The 19659-nt window shown below is 42.8% G+C and overlaps 2 protein-coding genes across 4 annotated transcripts in view; both read left to right on the top strand.

The window, feature by feature from the left end:
* ptar1 (protein prenyltransferase alpha subunit repeat containing 1) overlaps window positions 1-10103 on the top strand; it is a 91455-nt gene extending 81352 nt beyond the window's left edge. Inside the window, exons 7-8 of one of the 2 annotated variants that reach the window (XM_085909033.1) lie at window positions 1040-1196; window positions 6204-10103. In XM_085909033.1, the coding sequence (XP_085765159.1) occupies window positions 1040-1196; window positions 6204-6260 (214 nt within the window). In that variant the 3' untranslated portion in view covers window positions 6261-10103. Of the gene's footprint in view, window positions 1-1039; window positions 2314-6203 lie in introns of those variants that run through there. The other variant, XM_085909032.1, reaches the window with a different exon arrangement.
* fxn (frataxin) overlaps window positions 1054-19659 on the top strand; it is a 45121-nt gene continuing 26515 nt past the window's right edge. The window contains exons 1-2 of one of the 2 annotated variants that reach the window (XM_085909034.1): window positions 1054-1196; window positions 16370-16432. In XM_085909034.1, coding sequence (XP_085765160.1) covers window positions 16391-16432 — 42 coding nt within the window. In that variant the 5' untranslated portion in view covers window positions 1054-1196; window positions 16370-16390. Of the gene's footprint in view, window positions 1197-15463; window positions 16433-19659 lie in introns of those variants that run through there. The other variant, XM_085909035.1, reaches the window with a different exon arrangement.

Raw genomic sequence — 19659 nt, 5'->3', positions numbered from 1 at the left:
AGGAAGCCCAGGGGATGACCCAGGACATGATGGAGAGACTGTCTCCCAGTTGGCCTGAGAATGCTTCAAAATCACCCTGGAAGAGCTGGATAAAGTGGCTAGGGAGTGAGAAGTCTGGGCTTCCCTGCTAAAGCTACTGCTACCATGACATGTCCTCGGATAAGCAGAAAGAAATTGAGGGACTTATTGAAGGATTAACTTGTTTTGTAACAATATTGTGTGCATTGCTGTGTAGCCATTTCTAGTTTTTAGTCACAACACCCAGTGCTATTACTCTTCCTCTAACTTTGCCACCCACTGGCTGTTGTATTTGTATGAGAAGACCCTGGTACAAATTTGCAGGCCAATCAATTCTTGCACCCACACCGAAATTAGTTGTTACCTGAGCCCTCAGCATGTATGAAGTCATTTTCAGTTTACACCAGATGGCAAATTAAATGTACATTAAAACTAACATTGATATATTAACCTTTTTCTGCTAAAATTAACTAAATAAGAACACTATCTTTTAAAGGCACACTAACATATTTCCTTAAATAATACATGGCTTTATGGCCTTTTGTGCACTCTCACTGCAGACAGTAGATCACAGACAGCTAGCACACAGCCCACTTTGTTACTTCGTGGAGGTGACTGAGTTCAGGATGCATGCGGAATTTGATTGGTGGAGCGAGCCTGCTGCTTTAACGTAAACACTCTTTTTTTTAACCAATCGCTCTGACTACCTGCATGCTAAATTGTGCGTGGGCAGTAATCCATACGGAATTTGGATCAAAGACCAAAGTGGCTCGTTAGAATTATAGTGTCACAAACCACATCTTAAATTCATCCGCATTTGGCAGATTGCCAGATGTTTGTCAAGCCCTGCATTGTATGTTGTCATTTTCAAGCATGCTTTAACAGCCCAGTTGAAACAGCTGAAATCAGTCTTTTTTTTTTTATTGACCATTTATTGAATTTTGTTACTCTAAGGATATTAAATGTGCATGATTTTTTAAACCTACTTGATACTAAATATGTATATCTTCCTGTACTCCAGACGGCATGTCTTCTATTTGTGGCACCAGTGGAGGTGGGAACACCAGCTTGTCTACTTCAACTCTAATGGAGCCACTGTCATTCATAACATTGGTGACACAGCCCAACTGAAGCCAGGTGCCCAAGGGTGTGGTGATCAGGGAGCTGGTGCAATAGAGGTAGATGGCATATTCTTGCCTGATCCTTGTAACAAGCGTCTTAAGAGGGGTAGCTATGAGTCAAACCTCCCCAGCTTGTCCTCAGAATCCACATTTCTGAGTGCGATTCTGGACAGACAATGTAACCCTGAGCAAAGACACTTTTGCCTGGCATACAAAAAGTGGCTAGACTCTGTAATCAGTAAGGTGCTTTGAACAAAATAATTGGTGGACACATTCTTTTAAGTACTACCATTGAAGTTGACTTGTGGCACTGCTGCTTTTAAGAACCAAGCATAGTGGAACAAAGATTCTGTCAAATTGTTGTTTATTTTCTCTCTTTTCACAATCATAAAATAGAACAGGTTTAGTTTTTTGTGACTCCATTCCATATTATTTGAATTTTAGCATCCTCCAGTGTCTCTTTTTTCTCTCTATTTCTGTTACTGTATCATGTGAAAGAAATGTTTATTAACATCTAGCTATGACATTTTGCTACTTTCGCTTTTACATTTAACTTATTACCATATAAACATTTGATTCCAAGTTGTGACTGTGGAGTTCCTGTATCTGTTATTGGAGAAGTGTTCAGGATTTCCTTGCTCAGCCCCACAGCCATGAGGTGGAAGGTGGTTGAATATTGGGTAATGGCCCACTGCCACATCCCATTTCTCCATATTAAAAAAGCAGACTTTTTGCCCATATGCTAGCCTCAGTCTACCCCTCCCCGTCATAGCTAATCTGTTGAGTTGTATCAGTTATGATTTTGATTTTTTTGATTTTATTTTATGATATTGTTCAAAATTACATTATAATCTCAATCCTGAAACACCACCCCGCCTCCTCCCCGCAGATTTATATGCGACAGGGAGATGCGCAAGGACATGATGACAACGCATTGTCGCAGACTCCACTAGATAGCAAACGCAAATAATGGAGACGTGACACGACAGCTTTTAGCCAGTTTTGTTTCTCTAAATCACCAGTGTGGAATTATTTTGAGTTCCAGATATGTGATGTCAAAAACATTTGCGTTGTCAACAAGAAAACCACTGTGTCTTATGCCATCTGCATGCACCACCTGGTCACAGAAAACATGTGTTTCTGATTCCCAAATAAATTCATGATTTTTACGTTTTCGGATCCACAAATATGTACGTTTCAGTACAACTAGTAAATTACAAGGTCGCATCGCTTTCAGCATTACGGCAACCATGGTCAAGAGCTGAAGTAAGTTACTACTGGTCGATCGCACGACATTTTATATATATATTTTTTTTTCTATAGGCTAGAATCAATCCCATCGCTTGATTGGCATACTGGTAAGCCTGTCGGGAGGCAATCACAGTGAACCGCACATCCACAATAGACAGTGACCACACCCCCTCACCGCAGCAAGTCTGGCTGCGCATACACAAGCCCTGCACCAAAGCTAACAAGCTAATCAACGCATTACGCATCAACGCACGCACTCTAAACTAAAGAAAGTTTATGACCATCAAAAATGAGTCGGGTCGCTGGACCAAGAAAGAATCCAAACCACTTTCATACGGAATGGAAGTTGGACTTTTTTTTTTATCTCATTGACTGGGTTGACATTTCTTTAAGCACAGCTCCATCTAGTGGATGCAGAATGCAACCCTAGTCAACCTCAGTTTGATGCAGCAGGTTCTATTCTATGCACATTTTAATCCGCTGGACCCTATCAATGAAATCATTTCTAAAATAAAAAATTCTATGAAGGTGCGCTTTATAATCCAGTGTACCTTATAGTGCAGAAAATACTGTACCTACAAAACTGTTCTTCACCTGTAAGATTAGCAGAGGGTGTACCGTAATTTTCAAACTATAAATCACGTTTTTTGTCATAGTTTGGGTGTGGGGGCGACTTATACTCAGGGGCGACTTATGTGATTCTTTTCACAAATTTTCAAAATTCAAAAATCCGCGATGTAGTGAAACCGCGATAAACGAACCGCGATGTAGCAAGGGATTACAGTCATTTCAACTGCAAGTGACGTCACCCGTGCCGCGCGGCAGTTGTTTACATAAAGGGCAAAGGATTCGATCACGGGATGACAAAGATGACGAAGGGCCCCACGTACTACCGGCATCATTAGCGACTTTGTTTGTAAGTGACACGGAGGATGAAGAGTTTGAAGGATTTAATGATATGGAGTGACACAGAAGGTTTGAAAAACTATTATGGCTTTTACGCACGCCCGGTCCTTCTCGACGGGAGCTCTCTTTCACCTCCGTGGATGGAAGTCGGGGGCCGGCGCTTGGCCGGGTGGCTGTCCGGGGATGGCGGATGGGGCTCGGACATGGCTTTTACGCACGCCGGTCATACTCTACCGAGCTTTCTTTCACCTCCGTGGCTGGAAGTTCAGTAGTTGTTGGCTCGTTGAACTCTTGTTTTGTTAAATAAAGAGCCGTTTAGCAAACCCACGTCTTTCCTGGTACTATGTTAACGCTACAATATAGTTATATACTAGATCTCTGCGGTGCACGTGCAGCGTTGTTGACATAAAGAACGAGGATTTTGATCGATGGATTTAATGATTTGGAGTGACACAGATGGTTTGATATTGTTTTAAAATGATAGTTATTTGAAATATACTTTATATATCGTTATATAGGTCTGTGGAATCATTAGAAATGCAACTTACAACGAGTCCGACATCAGCATATGCGGCGCATACGCGGCATTGTTTACATAAAGCACGATCTATGGATTTAATGAATTGGAGTGACACAAATGGTTTGATAAACGTGTTATTTATGTAATACTTACTTGAATAACTCTGAATGTTACATCAGGCCCGTTCTCAGCTCCTCGTTTGTGTATATGTCACGTTAGCATACCGTATCGTTTAGCCTGTTGTTGCTGGTTCATTTCTGTTTTTGGTGTTGGATTTTGACAAATAAATTTGCCCCAAAAGTGCGACTTACATATGTTTTTTTTCACTTTATTGTGCATTTTATGGCTGGTGCGACTTGTACTTCGAAGCATATATTTATACCTTATATACTTATAGTCCGAAAATTACGGTAGTTAGCGTATGTTGAAGATCCTTTGCAAAAGAGTTTCTGAAAAGTGTAATAATACTCAGAGAAATGGCATCAAACACAAAGGTTTTTTGGGAAGAATGGGTTTTGCGATCGGGTTTGTAAGTAGAAACATAGAAGCAACGTTTCCCATAGGAGTCAATGTAAAGTCAAGTAATGTGTGCCAGACTATCCCAAAAGTCACACTATTTGCCTTTTTACTCTGTAAAAAACACAGAAAACCAAAACACGTTTTATTTTTGCCTTTTCAAACCTTTATAACAAAATATTTATTTTCAAATATTTTACAACAAGAAATAAAATATCACTTTATTCTTGATCAAACTTTGCTTAGGGAGAAGGGAATTTCTACATCTTTTTTACACTTGCTAAAAATACCCCCAAGAAGACAGAAAAAGTCAGGCTAGTAAATTATTGTATGCTTCCACGTACTCCTTGCAATGTGCTCACATACTCGCCATTGCTTTTGGGTGCAATTACTGAGTTTTCCGACTGTGTGAGTGGTCATTGAATGCACCTCACACAGATTGCAAGTGCAAACTTAAAAAAAGAAAATTAAAGAAAAGGGACCTAGCTTCGAAAGATTGAAATGGGCCAAACACACAGTAGGTATTGTTGTTCATGTTTTTATTGAAAACAAGCTGGTACCCGTCTGCGGCACAGCAATTGCTTTCGCCTTTCATGTGTGCGCGGTCCTGCAGCACAGCCTGATTAGGCACACCAGCCATACTCTGGGCTCGATAATAATGCATTCGTTAGGCTCCTTTATGATTTTGAGTTTTGGTTTGGAAGTATAAAATAGCTTCGTAAGTAGATGCAAAAAAATCTCGAGACTCCGGTTTGTTTCTCAAAAGGTTTGTAAGTACATGCGTTCGTAAGTAGATGTACCAGCATGCAGTCAACATTAATACTATGTACAAACATACAGATATATCTACACATTGATTAAAACTGTTGGGTTTGCAGATTCATTGTCCATTTTCTTTGAAACACGACACGATGGTGGCGTTTGGTATTCCTTTCTTTGTTGTTCCTTTGCACACACATGCACTTGCACTTTTGGCTCGCTTCCTTTTATCACACTTATTACTTCCCGTTGCCGCAAACAAGGAAAAAAAAAACATTGTAAAATGTCCACAGTACATACAAGAGAAACAGTAAAAGACAGCATAAGACAGAATAAATAACACATTGACATACAGATGTCATAACAGTATAATGAGAGCACAAAATACTCAACAAAAACACTCAAGTCTATATTCTCAATACATATGGCTCAATGGCTATAAATTCATTCATTTTCTGAACGGCGTTGTCCCCACGGGGGTCGCGGGCGTGCTGGAGCCTATCCCAGCCGTCATCAGGCAGTAGGCGGGGGACACCCTGAACCGGTTGCCAGCCAATCGCAGGGCACACAGAGACGAACAACCATCCGCACTCGCACTCATACCTAGGGACAATTTTGGAGTCTTCAATCGGCCTACCAAGCATGTTTTTGGGATGTGGGAAGAAACCGGAGTGCCTGGAGAAAACCCACGCGGGCTTGGGGAGAATATGCAAACTCCACACAGGGAGGCCGGAGGTGGAATCGAACCCGCACCCTCCTAACTGTGAGGCGGACTTACTACCCACTGGCCCACCAAGCCGCTTATGGCCATAAATTATGTTTTATAATTATAGTAACTACTGCCTGACGTTTTCTTGAAGTGCTTGATGTTTGTACTGCCTGAGGTTTTTGTACAATTAACAATGAATGATGTGCGGCATTTTGAAGTTGGAAAGAGAGAAAATAAATATGTTTGCGTAGAATATGAGAAAGTGAACTTTTGCATGGAAGTTAAGGATAGCAAGAACATTAGTAGCAAAACATAATAGTCCCCCAGGACTGGTACAAAATGATAAAAAGAGCTTATGTTGGGAAGAACCAATGGGGAAAATGTGTGAGAATCATATTTACAGGGACTGGCGTCATCTGGAGAACAAACAAACCAAGTAGCGGGGAGAAGAACTTGGTGAAAGGACAGCAACGAGGGCTGCCAAGAATGAGACTAGATACCAAACAACGGCTATGGAACACCATTGGCGACACAACTCGACTAAGAACTTGTTTACTATTTTTCATCATAATCTTGCATTGGTGTCAGAGAGAAAAGCCCAGCATTGAGACCCTGTCCTTGAACCCAGAGAATCAGTAAGAACAACTCGGATCAAATTCAACCCACCCGATGAGAGTATCGCTTTATTGTGTTAGTGTGAATACCTTCCTTAAGCGGGAAAAAACAAACAAACATGTCACGTCTCGTCCCCAGTCGTTCTGTGTGTCTGTTGTCATGGTTTCTGTCTGCGTGTCCGCCCCTCCCCTCCTGTGTGCCCATGATTGGTTTGATTGTTCTCACCTGTCTCTTGTTACCTGTCGTGTATATAAGTCCTGTCTGCCCCTCACTCCCCGTCGGATCATTGTTGTTGTCTGTTCTCGTGTCGTCTTCGTGTCGTTTTGGTTCCTGTCGTTTTCAAGTATGTTTTGGTTAGGAAGTCATGTTAGTTTTGTTAAGTCATGTCAGGTTATCGAGTCTGTATTTTGAGTTCCGTCAATAAACCCTGGTCCAAGCTGCACTTGGTCGCCTTGCACCATTGCGCTTCCACCCGTGACAGAATGATCCGACCAATTCAGCGACCAGCGCTTGGACCAACTGTTGCCGGCTCCCGCAACTGCTGCATGGTTGCCACAGAGCTGGGCTCCAGCTTCGCAAGGCGCACGGCCACCCCCCTAACCAGTTCCGACGGCACGGATGCTGCGGTCGCCACCAGTTCCGGCGGCGCGGATCCAGCGGCCGTCACCCAGTCGGCCTTCGGCGGCATGTGGCGAGCGGCCGCCACCTGACCCAGTTCAGCGATGCAAGATGCACGGTTGCCCCTCAACCCAGGTCCGACGGCGCGGATGCTGCGGCCGCCACCAGTTCCGGCAGCGCGGATCCAGCGGCCGTCACCCAGTCGGCCTTCAGTGGCGCATGACACACTGTCGCCCCCCCGACCCAGTCTTGACAGTGCGGATGCTGCGGCCGCCACAAGTTCCGGCGGCGTGGATCCAGCGGACGTCACCCAGTCGGCCTTTCAGCGGCGTGTGATGTGCGGCCACCACCCTGAACCAGTTCCGACGGCGCGGATGCTGCGGCCGCCACCAGTTCCGGCGGCGCGGATCGAGCAGCTGTCACCCAGTCGGCCTTCAGCGACGCATGACACACGGTCGCCCCCCGACCCAGTCCCGACAGCGTGGATGCTGCGGCCGCCACCAGTTCCGGGGGCATGGATCCAGCGGCCGTCATCCAGATGCTCGGCCGTCACTAGTTACGGCGGCGTGGATCCAACGGCTGTCACCCAATCGACCTTCGGCGCCGTGTGACATGCGGCCGCCTCCCCATTCCCTCCCGCCCCTTGTTGGACAGTTTTGGATTTGTTCTTTTTGAGACGTCGGGAGCCGTCCCTTGAAGGGAGGGGGGGGGGGTACTGTAACGGTCTGTCACAGTTTGTTTCCTTGTTTTAATGTCATAGTTTTGTGTGTTCGCCCCTTCCCTCCTGTGCTCTGATCAGTATAATAGCAGTCACCTAACTGTCTTGTATTTAAGTCCTGTCTGCGTGTCACTCCCGGTCGGATTGTTCTTGTCTCTCGTCTCGTCGTCCTTGTTTTCTTTTGTTCAGTTATTCTCGTCCCCAGTCGAGCTTTTGCAGTCAAGTCAAGTTTATTTGTATAGCCCTAAATCACAAGCAGTCTCAAAGGGCTTCACATAGACAATCAATTGACAATTATTCTCAAAGCATCCCCTGATCTTGGGCTCCGAAAAGGCCAAGGAAAAACTCAAAAACCCCTACCAGGGGAAAAATCAGAAACCTTGAGAAGGGACCACCGATGGAAGGATCTCCCTTTCAGGATCACCAGGCTGCAATGGATGCAAAGGCTTATGAAATTCATAATATGGAAATCAAAAAGTGGATGTCCAGGCCAAAGCGAAGAGCTGTCGGAGGTGCCTTCGATTGTCCTGGCAGTGTCCTCTAGGAGGGTCATCCGCTGCAGTTCCCTCATGCTGAATTGGTCCACAAGAATCTAGATAGCCGCCTTCAGCTTAGGTGTCACCTAACCACCTCCCCAGCCGGGGAGGGGTGGGCGGAGTGGGGTCGGGGAGAGGGAGCAAAAACAAACTCCAGCCGAATCGGCCACTACAGGTTAATTAAAGGCCATATCATGGAAATTTGTCTTTAAACGTGTCTTAAATGTTTCTACTGAGGTAGCAGTTCTAATATCCATTGGTAGGCCATTCCAGAGCTCTGGAGCCTGAATAGAAAATGCTCTAGACCCTGCAGACATTTTCTTGGCCCTCGATGTCACTAAAAGACTAGCGTTTTGCGAACGAAGGTTACGAGACGGAACATAAGGAACGACTAAGTCGACGAGATATGAAGGCGCTAAGCCATGCATTGATTTATAGGTTAATAGAAGAACCTTGAAGTCACATCTTAAATGGACCGGGAGCCAGTGTAAATTGGCTAATATCGGGGTAATGTGATCAAACTTTCTTTCAGCCTTGCAGCAGCATTTTGTACTAACTGTAGATTTTTGATAATGGACTTGGGAAGACCAGAGAATAACGCATTACAGTAGTCCAGGCGCGACGTGATAAATGCATGTATAATAATTTCCGCATCACCGGTCGAGAGGATTGGGCGAATCTTAGCAATATTACGAACGTGAAAAAATGCTATTCTGGTTATATTCTTAATTTGCTTTTGAAAGGAAAGCGTTTGGTCAAATATTACCCCGAGATTAGTTACAGTATCACTCTGAGTGATAGTACGGTTATCTATACAGTAATCCCTCCTACTTCGCGGGGGTTACGTTCCAGACCCACCCGCGAAATGGGAATTTCCGCGAAATAGAAACTAGATTTTTTTGAGCTATTCTTGGAAGATATTCTATTTTTATCGCTGACATCAACCAGCTCGCTGCTAGGGGACTTTCATATCAATGGACTGTGCGCTCCGCATTCATGCCTTAGCGACGAGACTAACAGTGTATCGCTATGTCCAGATGAAGGCCACCGCCGGTGGAGAGAACGCCCTGAAGTCACATGTGACGATAAAGTATACTGTACTGACTCTTTAATTTATTCATTTCAAAACAAGAAAACGACTTTTAAACGTAAGCTATCATTATTAAAGGAAAATGAAGAAACTCAAGTGGCCGCGAAACCTCGTGAAATGATGAAATTTCTGCGATAAAATAATTAATTTACGCATTTTTGAAAACCCGCGATACAGCGAAGCCGCGATAGTTGAAGCCGCGAAGTAGGAGGGATTACTGTAGTTATAGTGGTTTCCTTAAATAAATTCATTATTCACGTCCATAGTCAAGTATCTATGGTTTCCCTTTTGAGTTCTCCAATAAACCCTGGTCCAAACTGCATTTGCTCGCCTTGCTCCATTCCGCTCCATGACAAAATATGCATCGAGTAAATTGGGCATAGTCAATTGGTATTAGTTTTATGCTGCAGGGTGCGATTGGCGCTTGAATTTTCCAACAGTATTGTATTCCATTCTACAACACCAGCCTCTCAAAGGATTTCATGACCTCAGATGTCAGGGCAACAGGGTCTGTAATCATTCAATCCTGTGATGGCGGGCTTCTTGGTGGTGAAACTTTTGAAGCATGAGGGCACCTCACACAGCTCCAGGGAACGATTGAAGATCAGTGCAAAGGTTACTTTCAGGCAGGAGGGGGGTTGGCCTTCCTGACCTTCTGTGTCTGGAACATCTGATACACGGATCTGAAGTGCGGGCGCGGCTTCTGAAAGAGAGAGACTAGGTGATAACAGCAATGGAGGTGTGAACAGGGGGTTTGTGTGTGTGGGGGGGGGGTTGATTGTAATGCAGGAGGTCCCGTTGTGTGGCTGGACCATTCAAACTTGTAGTAAAACCTGTTTAGCTGGTGTGCAAGCCTTGGATTCTCCACAGGACGGGGGGTATCTCTCTTGAAGCCCGTGATGCTCTGTAGGCCTTTCCACACTGGTGAGGGATCAGGATTGGAAGAGAGGTGTCTCTGCAGGCTCTCCCCATAGCACCTCTCGGCTTTCCTGTTCTCTCGGTTCAGTGTGTTCCTGGCCTGCCTTAACAGGCCACGGCCCCCACTCCTGTAGGCCTCCTCCTTGGCTTTTCGCAGCATCCTGAGGTTTGGTGGAAACCACGGTCGGTTTGTTGTTGTACGTGCAGAAGTCACACAAGTAGCGCGTCGCGAATCTGCACCGCGCTGGTCACATTATTGTGACAGAGCGGCCGCTGAAATTTAGAAATTATTTTCAAAGTCCTGATGTTTATTCTAAAATTTAAGTGGACCTCAGTACGCGGAGAGCTTAATCTTGTCCGATCGCGCAACTGCAGCGCACTGCCGAACGCGCAACCGGTGACTACAGAGGGACCAATATTTGGTAGAATTGTGTCAACCAAAACGGACAGTTTATCCAGGTTAATATATCCAGCTTAATCCCTTGCAATTTCTCCTCAAATAACAAAAAATGTTAATAGGCTAAATTTTGATTTTATTTGGAGAAATAAATATCATTACATATCAAAACAGGAGTTAACCAGACCCTATGAGAAGGGGGGAAGTAATGCAATAGATTTTGAGTTCATAAATTATTTGTTGAAAATTTATTAGTTGAAACAATTCCTGAAAAATCTGTAATCAATACGGTTTCTCATACCCAATATGGTCTTTGAGAAAAAAAAAAAGAGGAATCAGATTCTTTTGAAAAGTGATTATGATCCACAAAAGCTTCCTTCCTCTCACGTTCATCAACAAGTTCTGCTTAATTGGAAACATATTTTATTATATTTTATTTATTATTATTAATTTTACACTTCACAACACACCAATTTGGAACAATTTTGAGTCACGGAAAATCTGTTTTTATTTCTGAATTGTTCTCTAGAGGAGTTTGGGCTATATCTGACTTCATGGATGAGGAGGGAGAAATCTTTTAACATGCTGATTTTTGTGATAGATTTAAGATTTCTTGTACTCAAAACAAGTACAAACAAATGATGAAAACATTCCCATTATCCCTGATTAATATGGTGAAACAAGATAAATTCAAGATTAGTCAAAGATAACTCCATATTTCATTAAGGCTGCTACATGTTCATGGGGTTGATTTTTGTGATGATAAATGTAACAAGCTTATGAGGCTGTTTTTTAGAAAACTGTTTTTCTGGTACTTTGAAACATGGTTATATTTTGAGTGACTTCAGCTCGGAAATATAAAAGTCGAAGTCAAAAGTCAAAGTCCGCTTTATTGTCAATTTCTTCACATGTTAAGACACACAAAGAGATCGAAATTACGTTTCCCACTGTCCCACGGTGACTAGACACAGTACACAACACATACAATCAAATAGTCAAATAGCACAAAGAGTAAAAACGAACAGACAAGAGAAATGAATAAGTAATAAGCAAATAACCCAAATAAATAAACAATAAATAAATAAATAAGTAAATAAATAGACCAATAAGAGCAGCGAAACGGAGCAAGCGTGCTAATAGCAGACAGCCAGACCATAGCGCAAAAGAACAGGACGTTATGCAGCCGAGGGTGGAGGGCGTAGGGAATTCAGGATCCTGACAGCTTGGAGTATGAAGCTGTTCTTGAGTCTGGTGGTGCGGGAGCGCAGGCATCTGTACCTCTTCCCAGAGGGCAGAAGTTCAAACAAAGAGTGAGCGGGGTGACTCACATCACACACAATCGCGGTCGCCTTGCGGGTGAGACGGGAGCGTAAATGTCCTTCAGGGAGGGGAGTGGAGCCCCGATGATCTTTACTAGCAGTGTTCACTATGCGCTGCAGGGCCTTCATGTTGTACTCAGAGCAGCCACCACCCCACACAGCGATACAATTGGAGAGGACGCTCTCAACGGTGTCACGGTAGAATGTGGTCATGATGGCAGGAGCAGCACTTGCTCGCCTGAGTTTCCACAGAAAGTACAGGCGGCGCTGAGCTTTCTTCGCCAGCGACGCAGCGTTGGTGGTCCAGGAGAGGTCCTCACTGATGTGCACCCCCAGGAATCTGGTGCTGCTCACTCTCTCCACCACAGCACCGTCGACAATCAGCGGCAGTTTATTAAAAGTGATTAGATGCAAGTATTTAAAATTTCCGGTGCACCCAAAAACAAAGGAACTTCAATTTAAAATTATCAATAATATTTACCCAACCAAGAAACTCTTGAAGATAAAATTTAAAATGGATGTAGGGGAGTGTTTTTTATGGAGGTATTGAAGATTTAGACCATATTTTCTTTTGTGTGAGTTTGTACAAAGGTTTGGCTTGTCTTTCCACAATGGGTTTGTTTCTCTTACTATCTCTGATGTTAAATATGCCTTTTTTCATGATGGTAAATTAGATTTTTTTATTAACAATATTATTATGTTGGCCAAACAATACATACCCAAATTTCGCTTCTTTAAAACAAGACCAATCTTTCTGCATTAAAAGAATTTCCTGAAATCCTCGAACAATTCGTTAAAGATTATTAACACCAAGAATGCTGTAAAACTGACTTCATTTATTGAAAGGCTTTGTAAGATATTTGCTCTGGCTGAATATTCTTTGTAGTTAGTATATAAGATGGAGTTGCCCTGAAATGTGTTTTTATTTTTTTACTGTTTTCATTTGAGGTTTTTTTGTGTGTGCTTTGGTTTGTTTGTTTTGTGTTTTTTGGTATTGGGGATGTCTTATTTTATTTTTGTCGGCAAACAAAAAAGCCCGTCGCCATGAAAACGAAGGCCAGTTTCCAGGCTGCATTCGTATTTTAAGTGACGTGCCAGCGAGTCGCTCTGGAAATGACGTCTGTAGCCTGAAAATCGGCCGAAAAATGAGCCTTCTGAGAACGCAGCCTGCGAATTTGGAGACAGCTAAATTTCACACCCTCTTTTTGCTTGTTACGCGACTTTTTAACACATTTAAACACATTTGCTTCCCGGTCGCTCCCAACCGTGCGCACTCAGAGTACTCTGAGCCACAGTCACACACAAGCTGTTCGAATAATCACAACAAAGTAATTCTTTATGATTAGAGAAGAATTTAAAACTACTTTCAAACTAAATGTGACTGTTTATTAAAAACGAAGAAACCACTGCGCCGTTTCCTTTTCTCTCCCTCGCCTTCAAAGAATTAAAAGCCGTTTTTGCTAAAGAGAACAGCTCGGATGCCCGCTGGATATAACTCCTAACCCTGCGTATCACAGGTTCAAATCTCACTCTCAAGCTTTGCCACCCTAATTATTATTATCCATTTTAAATCTAGCAGCCGTTTCATTGGATGTTGTGGAGCTTATGCCAGTAGTATTTGTGCATCGGGGATTATAAAATCGGCCCATTGGTTTTATTGAAATTCAACATACATAAACACGACAAATAAAAGATCATCTGAAGCAATCGGCCAAACACAATACCAAAAAGTAGTCAATTTGATGTTCAATAAATAGGGGGAAAAATAATTATAAAGAGGAAAATATAAAACATGCTCAGGGCACAAATTGTTAACAAAAACATTCATATCAGTGCAAAGCTTCAGTATTTTCAGAGTTTATTGTTTAAATTCGTTATAAAATGCAGTAAACAATGTTTTCTTCCAAGAAACATGACATTAATATTATAGACATTATTAACAAAAGATTGATAAAGAAACCCGTTCTGTGACCTCTGCACTAGTGTTGGCTTGTGAGTGAACGATTCGTTCAAAGGAACGAATCTTTTCAGTGAACAAGTGAACGAATCACTTCCTGAAGTCATTCGTTCTTTTTTTCAGTTCATCGCGAGAACGGATCGGTGACTGAACGAGTGCTGACTTTCCCGTTCGCGAACGAGACAGTGTGAGCTAGTGATGGGAATTCCAGTTCTTTTAGGTGAATTGAATCTTTAGAATCAGTTCACTCAAAAGATCCCCCCCCACACACACACACTGATCCAATTTCTCTTTCTTTCTATAATACAACACCTACACATCCGTCTCTGGTCGTGAGTGGGAAGTTGCGTCACTGACTTGTTCGTGAGCGAGAATTTACGTCACTGACTCGTAAAGTCCCTCCTCCATCTATCATTCGCTGCTGATTGGTCGTTCACAAAGATTCACGAATGAGTGACAGACAGCATTGCCGCTATGCCATTGCCAGCCGACACACGTTCTGCCGACATTGATGTTTTAATTTTGTATTTGTTGGTTTGTAGTTGATGGTGTTCATATACCAAATGTGTTTGTGTTTTAATAAAAGGTTGAAAAAAACCGTTATGCCGACATCTTTTTATTTTAGGGGGCACCAACTCCCTAAACGGAAAACACGTATGCATATTGTCATATAAAGCAGTTAACCAAATGTCAGATTTTCGTTTATATTGGCGAATATAAAAACAAGGAATAAAACAAGTTATAATATAAATGTTTCATAATAATAATAAAAATAATAATAATAATAAAGTACATCTCAAACCAGCAATCTAATGTGAAACTGCAGTCGATATATTGGATAACAATATTTAGGCATATATATATATATATATATATGCATGCGAGTTATTTAAAACCTACTATATGTAAATCGTAAATCTACATTCTGGTTTACATAGTTCACGCTAGGAGATTCGTTCACTGACTGATCCGTTGATGCACGGAAAGGCAGACTCGTTCGCGAACGGGAAGTAGGGAAAGTCAGGATTCGTTCCCTTACTGATCCGTTCTCGCGATGAACCGGAAATGCAAATCACTCACTGATTCGTTCACTCACTGATTCGTTCGTTGGTGAACGGGAAATGCAATCCACGACACGTTCGTGAACGGGAGTTACGTCATTTGCTTCTTCGTTTTGTTTTACGGCACCAGCTTCAATGTGCATTACTGACACCTACTGGTTGAAGTCATGAACTGAAAAAAGAATCACTTTCGAAAGTGATTCGTTCACTCTCGTTCACTGAAAAGATTCGTTCTTTTGAAGAATCGTTCACTCAGGAGCCAACACGAGTGTGAACTGCCTACCCGTGCAATAACGAATCAGTCAGTGAACGTGTTGCGTCTCCTGGCGTGAACAAATCAGTGAATGAACGTGAAGTATGTAAGCCAGAATATTGATTTACAATTTTCCAAGGAAAGAAAGAACCACTCACTGAAACACCACTTCTTTTGTGCTTATTTTCTACAAGCTAATGGCTAACTTTATTGCATGAAGGGATGTGCCGGTATGCAACAGCGTGGGGATTATGCTTCTCTTTGGGAAATCTTTATTTTATAATACAGTAGTTTTCAAATATGTGTATGCATATCAAAGTCAAAGTCCGCTTTATTGTCAATTTCTTCACATGTTAAGGCACACAGAGAGATCGAAATTACGTTTCCCACCGTCCCACGGTGACTAGACACAGTACACAACACTCACAATCAAGTAGCACAAAGAGTAAAAACGAACAGACAAGAGCAACGAATAATTAATAAGCAAATAACCCAAATAAATAAACAAATAAATAAATACACAAATAAGAAAAGCAAAATGGAGCAAGTGCGCTAATAGCAGACAGCCAGATCATAGCGCAAAAGAACAGGACGTCATGCAGCAGATGGTGGAGGGGGGAGGTAATTCAGGATCCGGACAGCTTGGAGTACGCCCAAATATTGTTATTCAATATCAGCATTAGATTGATGGCTGGAAATTTACTTTTATTATTATTATTTTAATAAACATTTATTTTAAAACGTGTCTTGTTTTTAAGACATGTCTGGTGTTTGGTGGTGCAACACGTTCGCTGACTGATCCATTGATGCACGGGAAGGCAGCTCACTCACTGTCTCGTTCGCGAACGGGAAAGTCAGCACTCGTTCGACGAACGGTTCTTTTGAGTGAACCGATTCTAAAGATTCAGTTCACTTAAAAGAACTGGAATGCAATCACTGCTCTGCACGATTTGAGGCGCTAGAGCAGAAAGTCTGCCATCTTGGATCATACAACTGCGCCGAGTTCTGACATGCTTTCTGCATACGTCACTTCCCCTTTTCCTCTGCAAAGACAGAAGTTGATGCAATATTTCTTCTCACGTGTCAGATTCGAAACCGACACCGGACTATGGGGACTTTTCTGAGGAGGATCATCAATTTCTCTAAGCAGGTATGTGATAAAACTCGCTTTTTTTTTTTACAGCGATAACAAACTCCATTGCAGATTCGAACACGTCCTACGTCCTTTTTTTTTATTTTTATTTTTATTTTTTTACAAATACTGTGAAGGTTAGTAATCAATAATGTGTGACATACAACGGCTGATTTGCTACTTCCAATCAGCTGGAGACATTGTTAAGTAAGTATGAAGTGAAGTGAGTAATGTTTAGGGAGTGGTATACGACTCAGCAGTGGGTTTGCGATTATTTGCAGGCTCATCAAACCGATAATGTATTGCGACATTATATATTCGGAGTGTATCCGCAATCCAATGACGTCGACGATAGCTGGACTTGCATTTATTTTTATGACCGATGTAATTAAAAAGGTTACTTCAAAACCAAAGTTCCTTATACCCTTATTTTTTTATTTAAGTCTTAATGTTATTTTAATAATCAAGATGTTTTCACTCAAATATAAAATCTCCGGTCGGCGGTACGGCAAAAGAGAGCAAAGGAAGCAGAGCTGCCCGATAGCTTGTAAACACGAACTGTTTACAAAATAAAATATGGGCAATTTTGAATACGGATCAGTATGTTGCATTTTAGTTATTTTTCAAAATGAAAAAAATGTGTTACTTATTTGCACGCTTAACCCTCGTGAAGTATATAAAAAATACTTAAACGCAAAATTTATCGCAATTTGGGCAGTGTTTTGAGGTCTGATAAATTTATTTCAATTTTTTTTTTTTTTTATTACTTTCAACCTCCCAAAATGTTCAGTGGCATCTGACCTATCCGTAGATGTTCAGCCTGGCTCTAAGCACTCAGACACTCCTGCACACACGGGAATCCCCACGCTCACTTCTCCACACGTGCATTCTCTTAGCCGTCCATCTATTCGATGATGACGCTTGCTCCAAGGGGGAGAGGGGGCTGGAGGGTCAGCAAAGATGTCGCTGGTGCCACTTCTCGTGGGTGTAGAGTCCGATCCTTGAGCCGCATAACCGCTCACAGATGGAGCAGAGGAACCCAGATACCAGGGTGTTACCAGCTGCCTGCTGGTGTCGTTGAATGCGCCTCTTGGATCGTTTGTCTTGATTGGTTTGGTGTATTTTTGAAACTGCACTGGCACAAGTGATCTGCCAGGTTGATCTGTCGAGTGCCAGAGTTTCAAGCTGCGTGGTGTTAAAGTTTGATTGCTTTAAGAGGTCCCTGGTGTAGTCCTTAAAGCGCCCCTTTTGCCCCTCAACAGAACGCTTTCCACCTCTCAGTTGGCCGTAGAGAACTTGGCGGGGCAGACGGTCGTCAGGCATACTGATGATTTGTCCAATCCACCGACAATGCTTTTTAGTCACGGCCGCTTCTATGCAGATGGAGTTGGTGCTTTTGAGGATGTCTGTGTAGGGGACTCGATCCTCCCAGATTAGGCCAAGGATCCTCCGCAGGCAGCGTATGTGGAAGGCCTCCAGCTTGTTGATGCACGGGCACACAAACACACAGAAGGACGACAACAGACTGACAAACAAATTTCATAGACACCACGCACAAACGCATAACACAGAAAGAACACATTTCTCGACTTGTTCATGTCAATTTGCACAGCTTTTCAGCAGTAATTTTGCTTCAGTTTTTTGTAACAATGTCTACACACCAGTTTTGTGATCATCAGTAGGGAAGTGTCCAGATTTTCGAAAGTTTTTGTATCCAATCAGTCATTGCTTGTCGTATCTATTTGCTAGCATGGAATTAAATAAGCGGTGTATCTCAACCAGTTTATATAGGTTGATAATCCTGCTCTGTTTGACCTCAATAGAAAACATGATTTGGAAGCTATTGAGCAAAAAACTCAAATATTTACAGTTAAAAATTCATTGAAAACATTGAGAATTCAAATGAAAATATAAGTGGATTATTGCAACCAGTCCATATAGGACTATTGCTCTGTACTGTTAGGGGTCAATCAGTCGCATGACCCGGAAGCTATTGAGCAAAAACAATTTACAGCAATAATATCATTAAAATTATTTGAAGCATTCAAATAAAATTAGGACTATGGTCCTTCAATGTTAGATAGGTACAGTTGGGCAAAAAAGTATTTCGTCAGCCACGAATTGTGCTAGTTCTCCCACTTAAAAGATGAGAGATGCCTGTAATTGTCATCATAGGTACACTTCAACTATGAGAGACAAAATAAATAAATATAAAAAATCCAGTAAATCACATTGTCTGGTTTTTAAGGAATTATTTGCAAATTGAGGCGCTTGCTTACTTCGTCACATTCTTAGTTTATTCATGCTTCCAACCATATCTTTTCATTGTTAGGCAAAACATTTCCTCTTGTCCAGGACATTCAGTAGTAATCCAAAGCTGGAGTCTAGCATTAGGCGACATACGACATCACATCAAGCATGAATCAAAACATAAGATATAATGAAGTACTAAACATTCTTAGATGCCTTTGACAGTGTCCGTGATTTAGAAAAACATCAGGCATGCATTAAACAGTTCCTTAAGGGATGTTAGGCTATTCAGGCAATAAATACACATACATACCAGATCATGAAGTCATAAAAACCTTTGTCATGACTACATATCTTCATCCATCCATCCATCTTCTTCCGCTTATCCAGGGTTGGGTCGCGGGGGCAGCAGCTTTAGGAGGGACTCCCAGACCTCCCTCTCCCCAGCCACTTCATCCAGCTCATCCCGGGGATCCCAAGGCGTTCCCAGGCCAGCCGAGAGACATAGTCTCTCCAGCGCGTCCTGGGTCGTCCCCGGGGTCGTCCCTGGGGTCTCCAACCGGTGGGACATGCCCGGAACACCTCCCCAGGGAGGCGTCCAGGAGGCATCCTGATGAGATGCCCGAGCCACCTCATCTGGCTCCTCTCAACGTGGAGTAGCAGCGGCTCTACTCCGAGTCTCTCCCGGATGACCGAGCTTCTCACCCTATCTCTAAGGGAGAGCCCGGACACCCTGCGGAGGAAACTCATTTCGGCCGCTTGTATCCTGGATCTCGTTCTTTCGGTCACGACCCATAGCTCGTGACCATAGGTGAGGGTAGAAGCGTAGATCAACCAGTAAATCGAGAGCTTCGCCATTTGGCTCAGCTCTCTCTTCACCACGACGGACCGGTACAGAGTCCGCATTACTGCCGGCGCTGCACCGATCCGCCTGTCGATCTCACGCTCCATCCTGCCCTCACTCGTGAACAAGACCCCAAGATACTTGAACTCCT

Source organism: Syngnathus leptorhynchus, chromosome 4, assembly GCF_054491065.1.
Source record: "Syngnathus leptorhynchus isolate UIUO chromosome 4, UIUO_Slep, whole genome shotgun sequence".
Taxonomy (NCBI): Eukaryota; Metazoa; Chordata; class Actinopteri; order Syngnathiformes; family Syngnathidae; genus Syngnathus; species Syngnathus leptorhynchus.
This window is presented reverse-complemented; position numbering and strand designations above follow the sequence as displayed.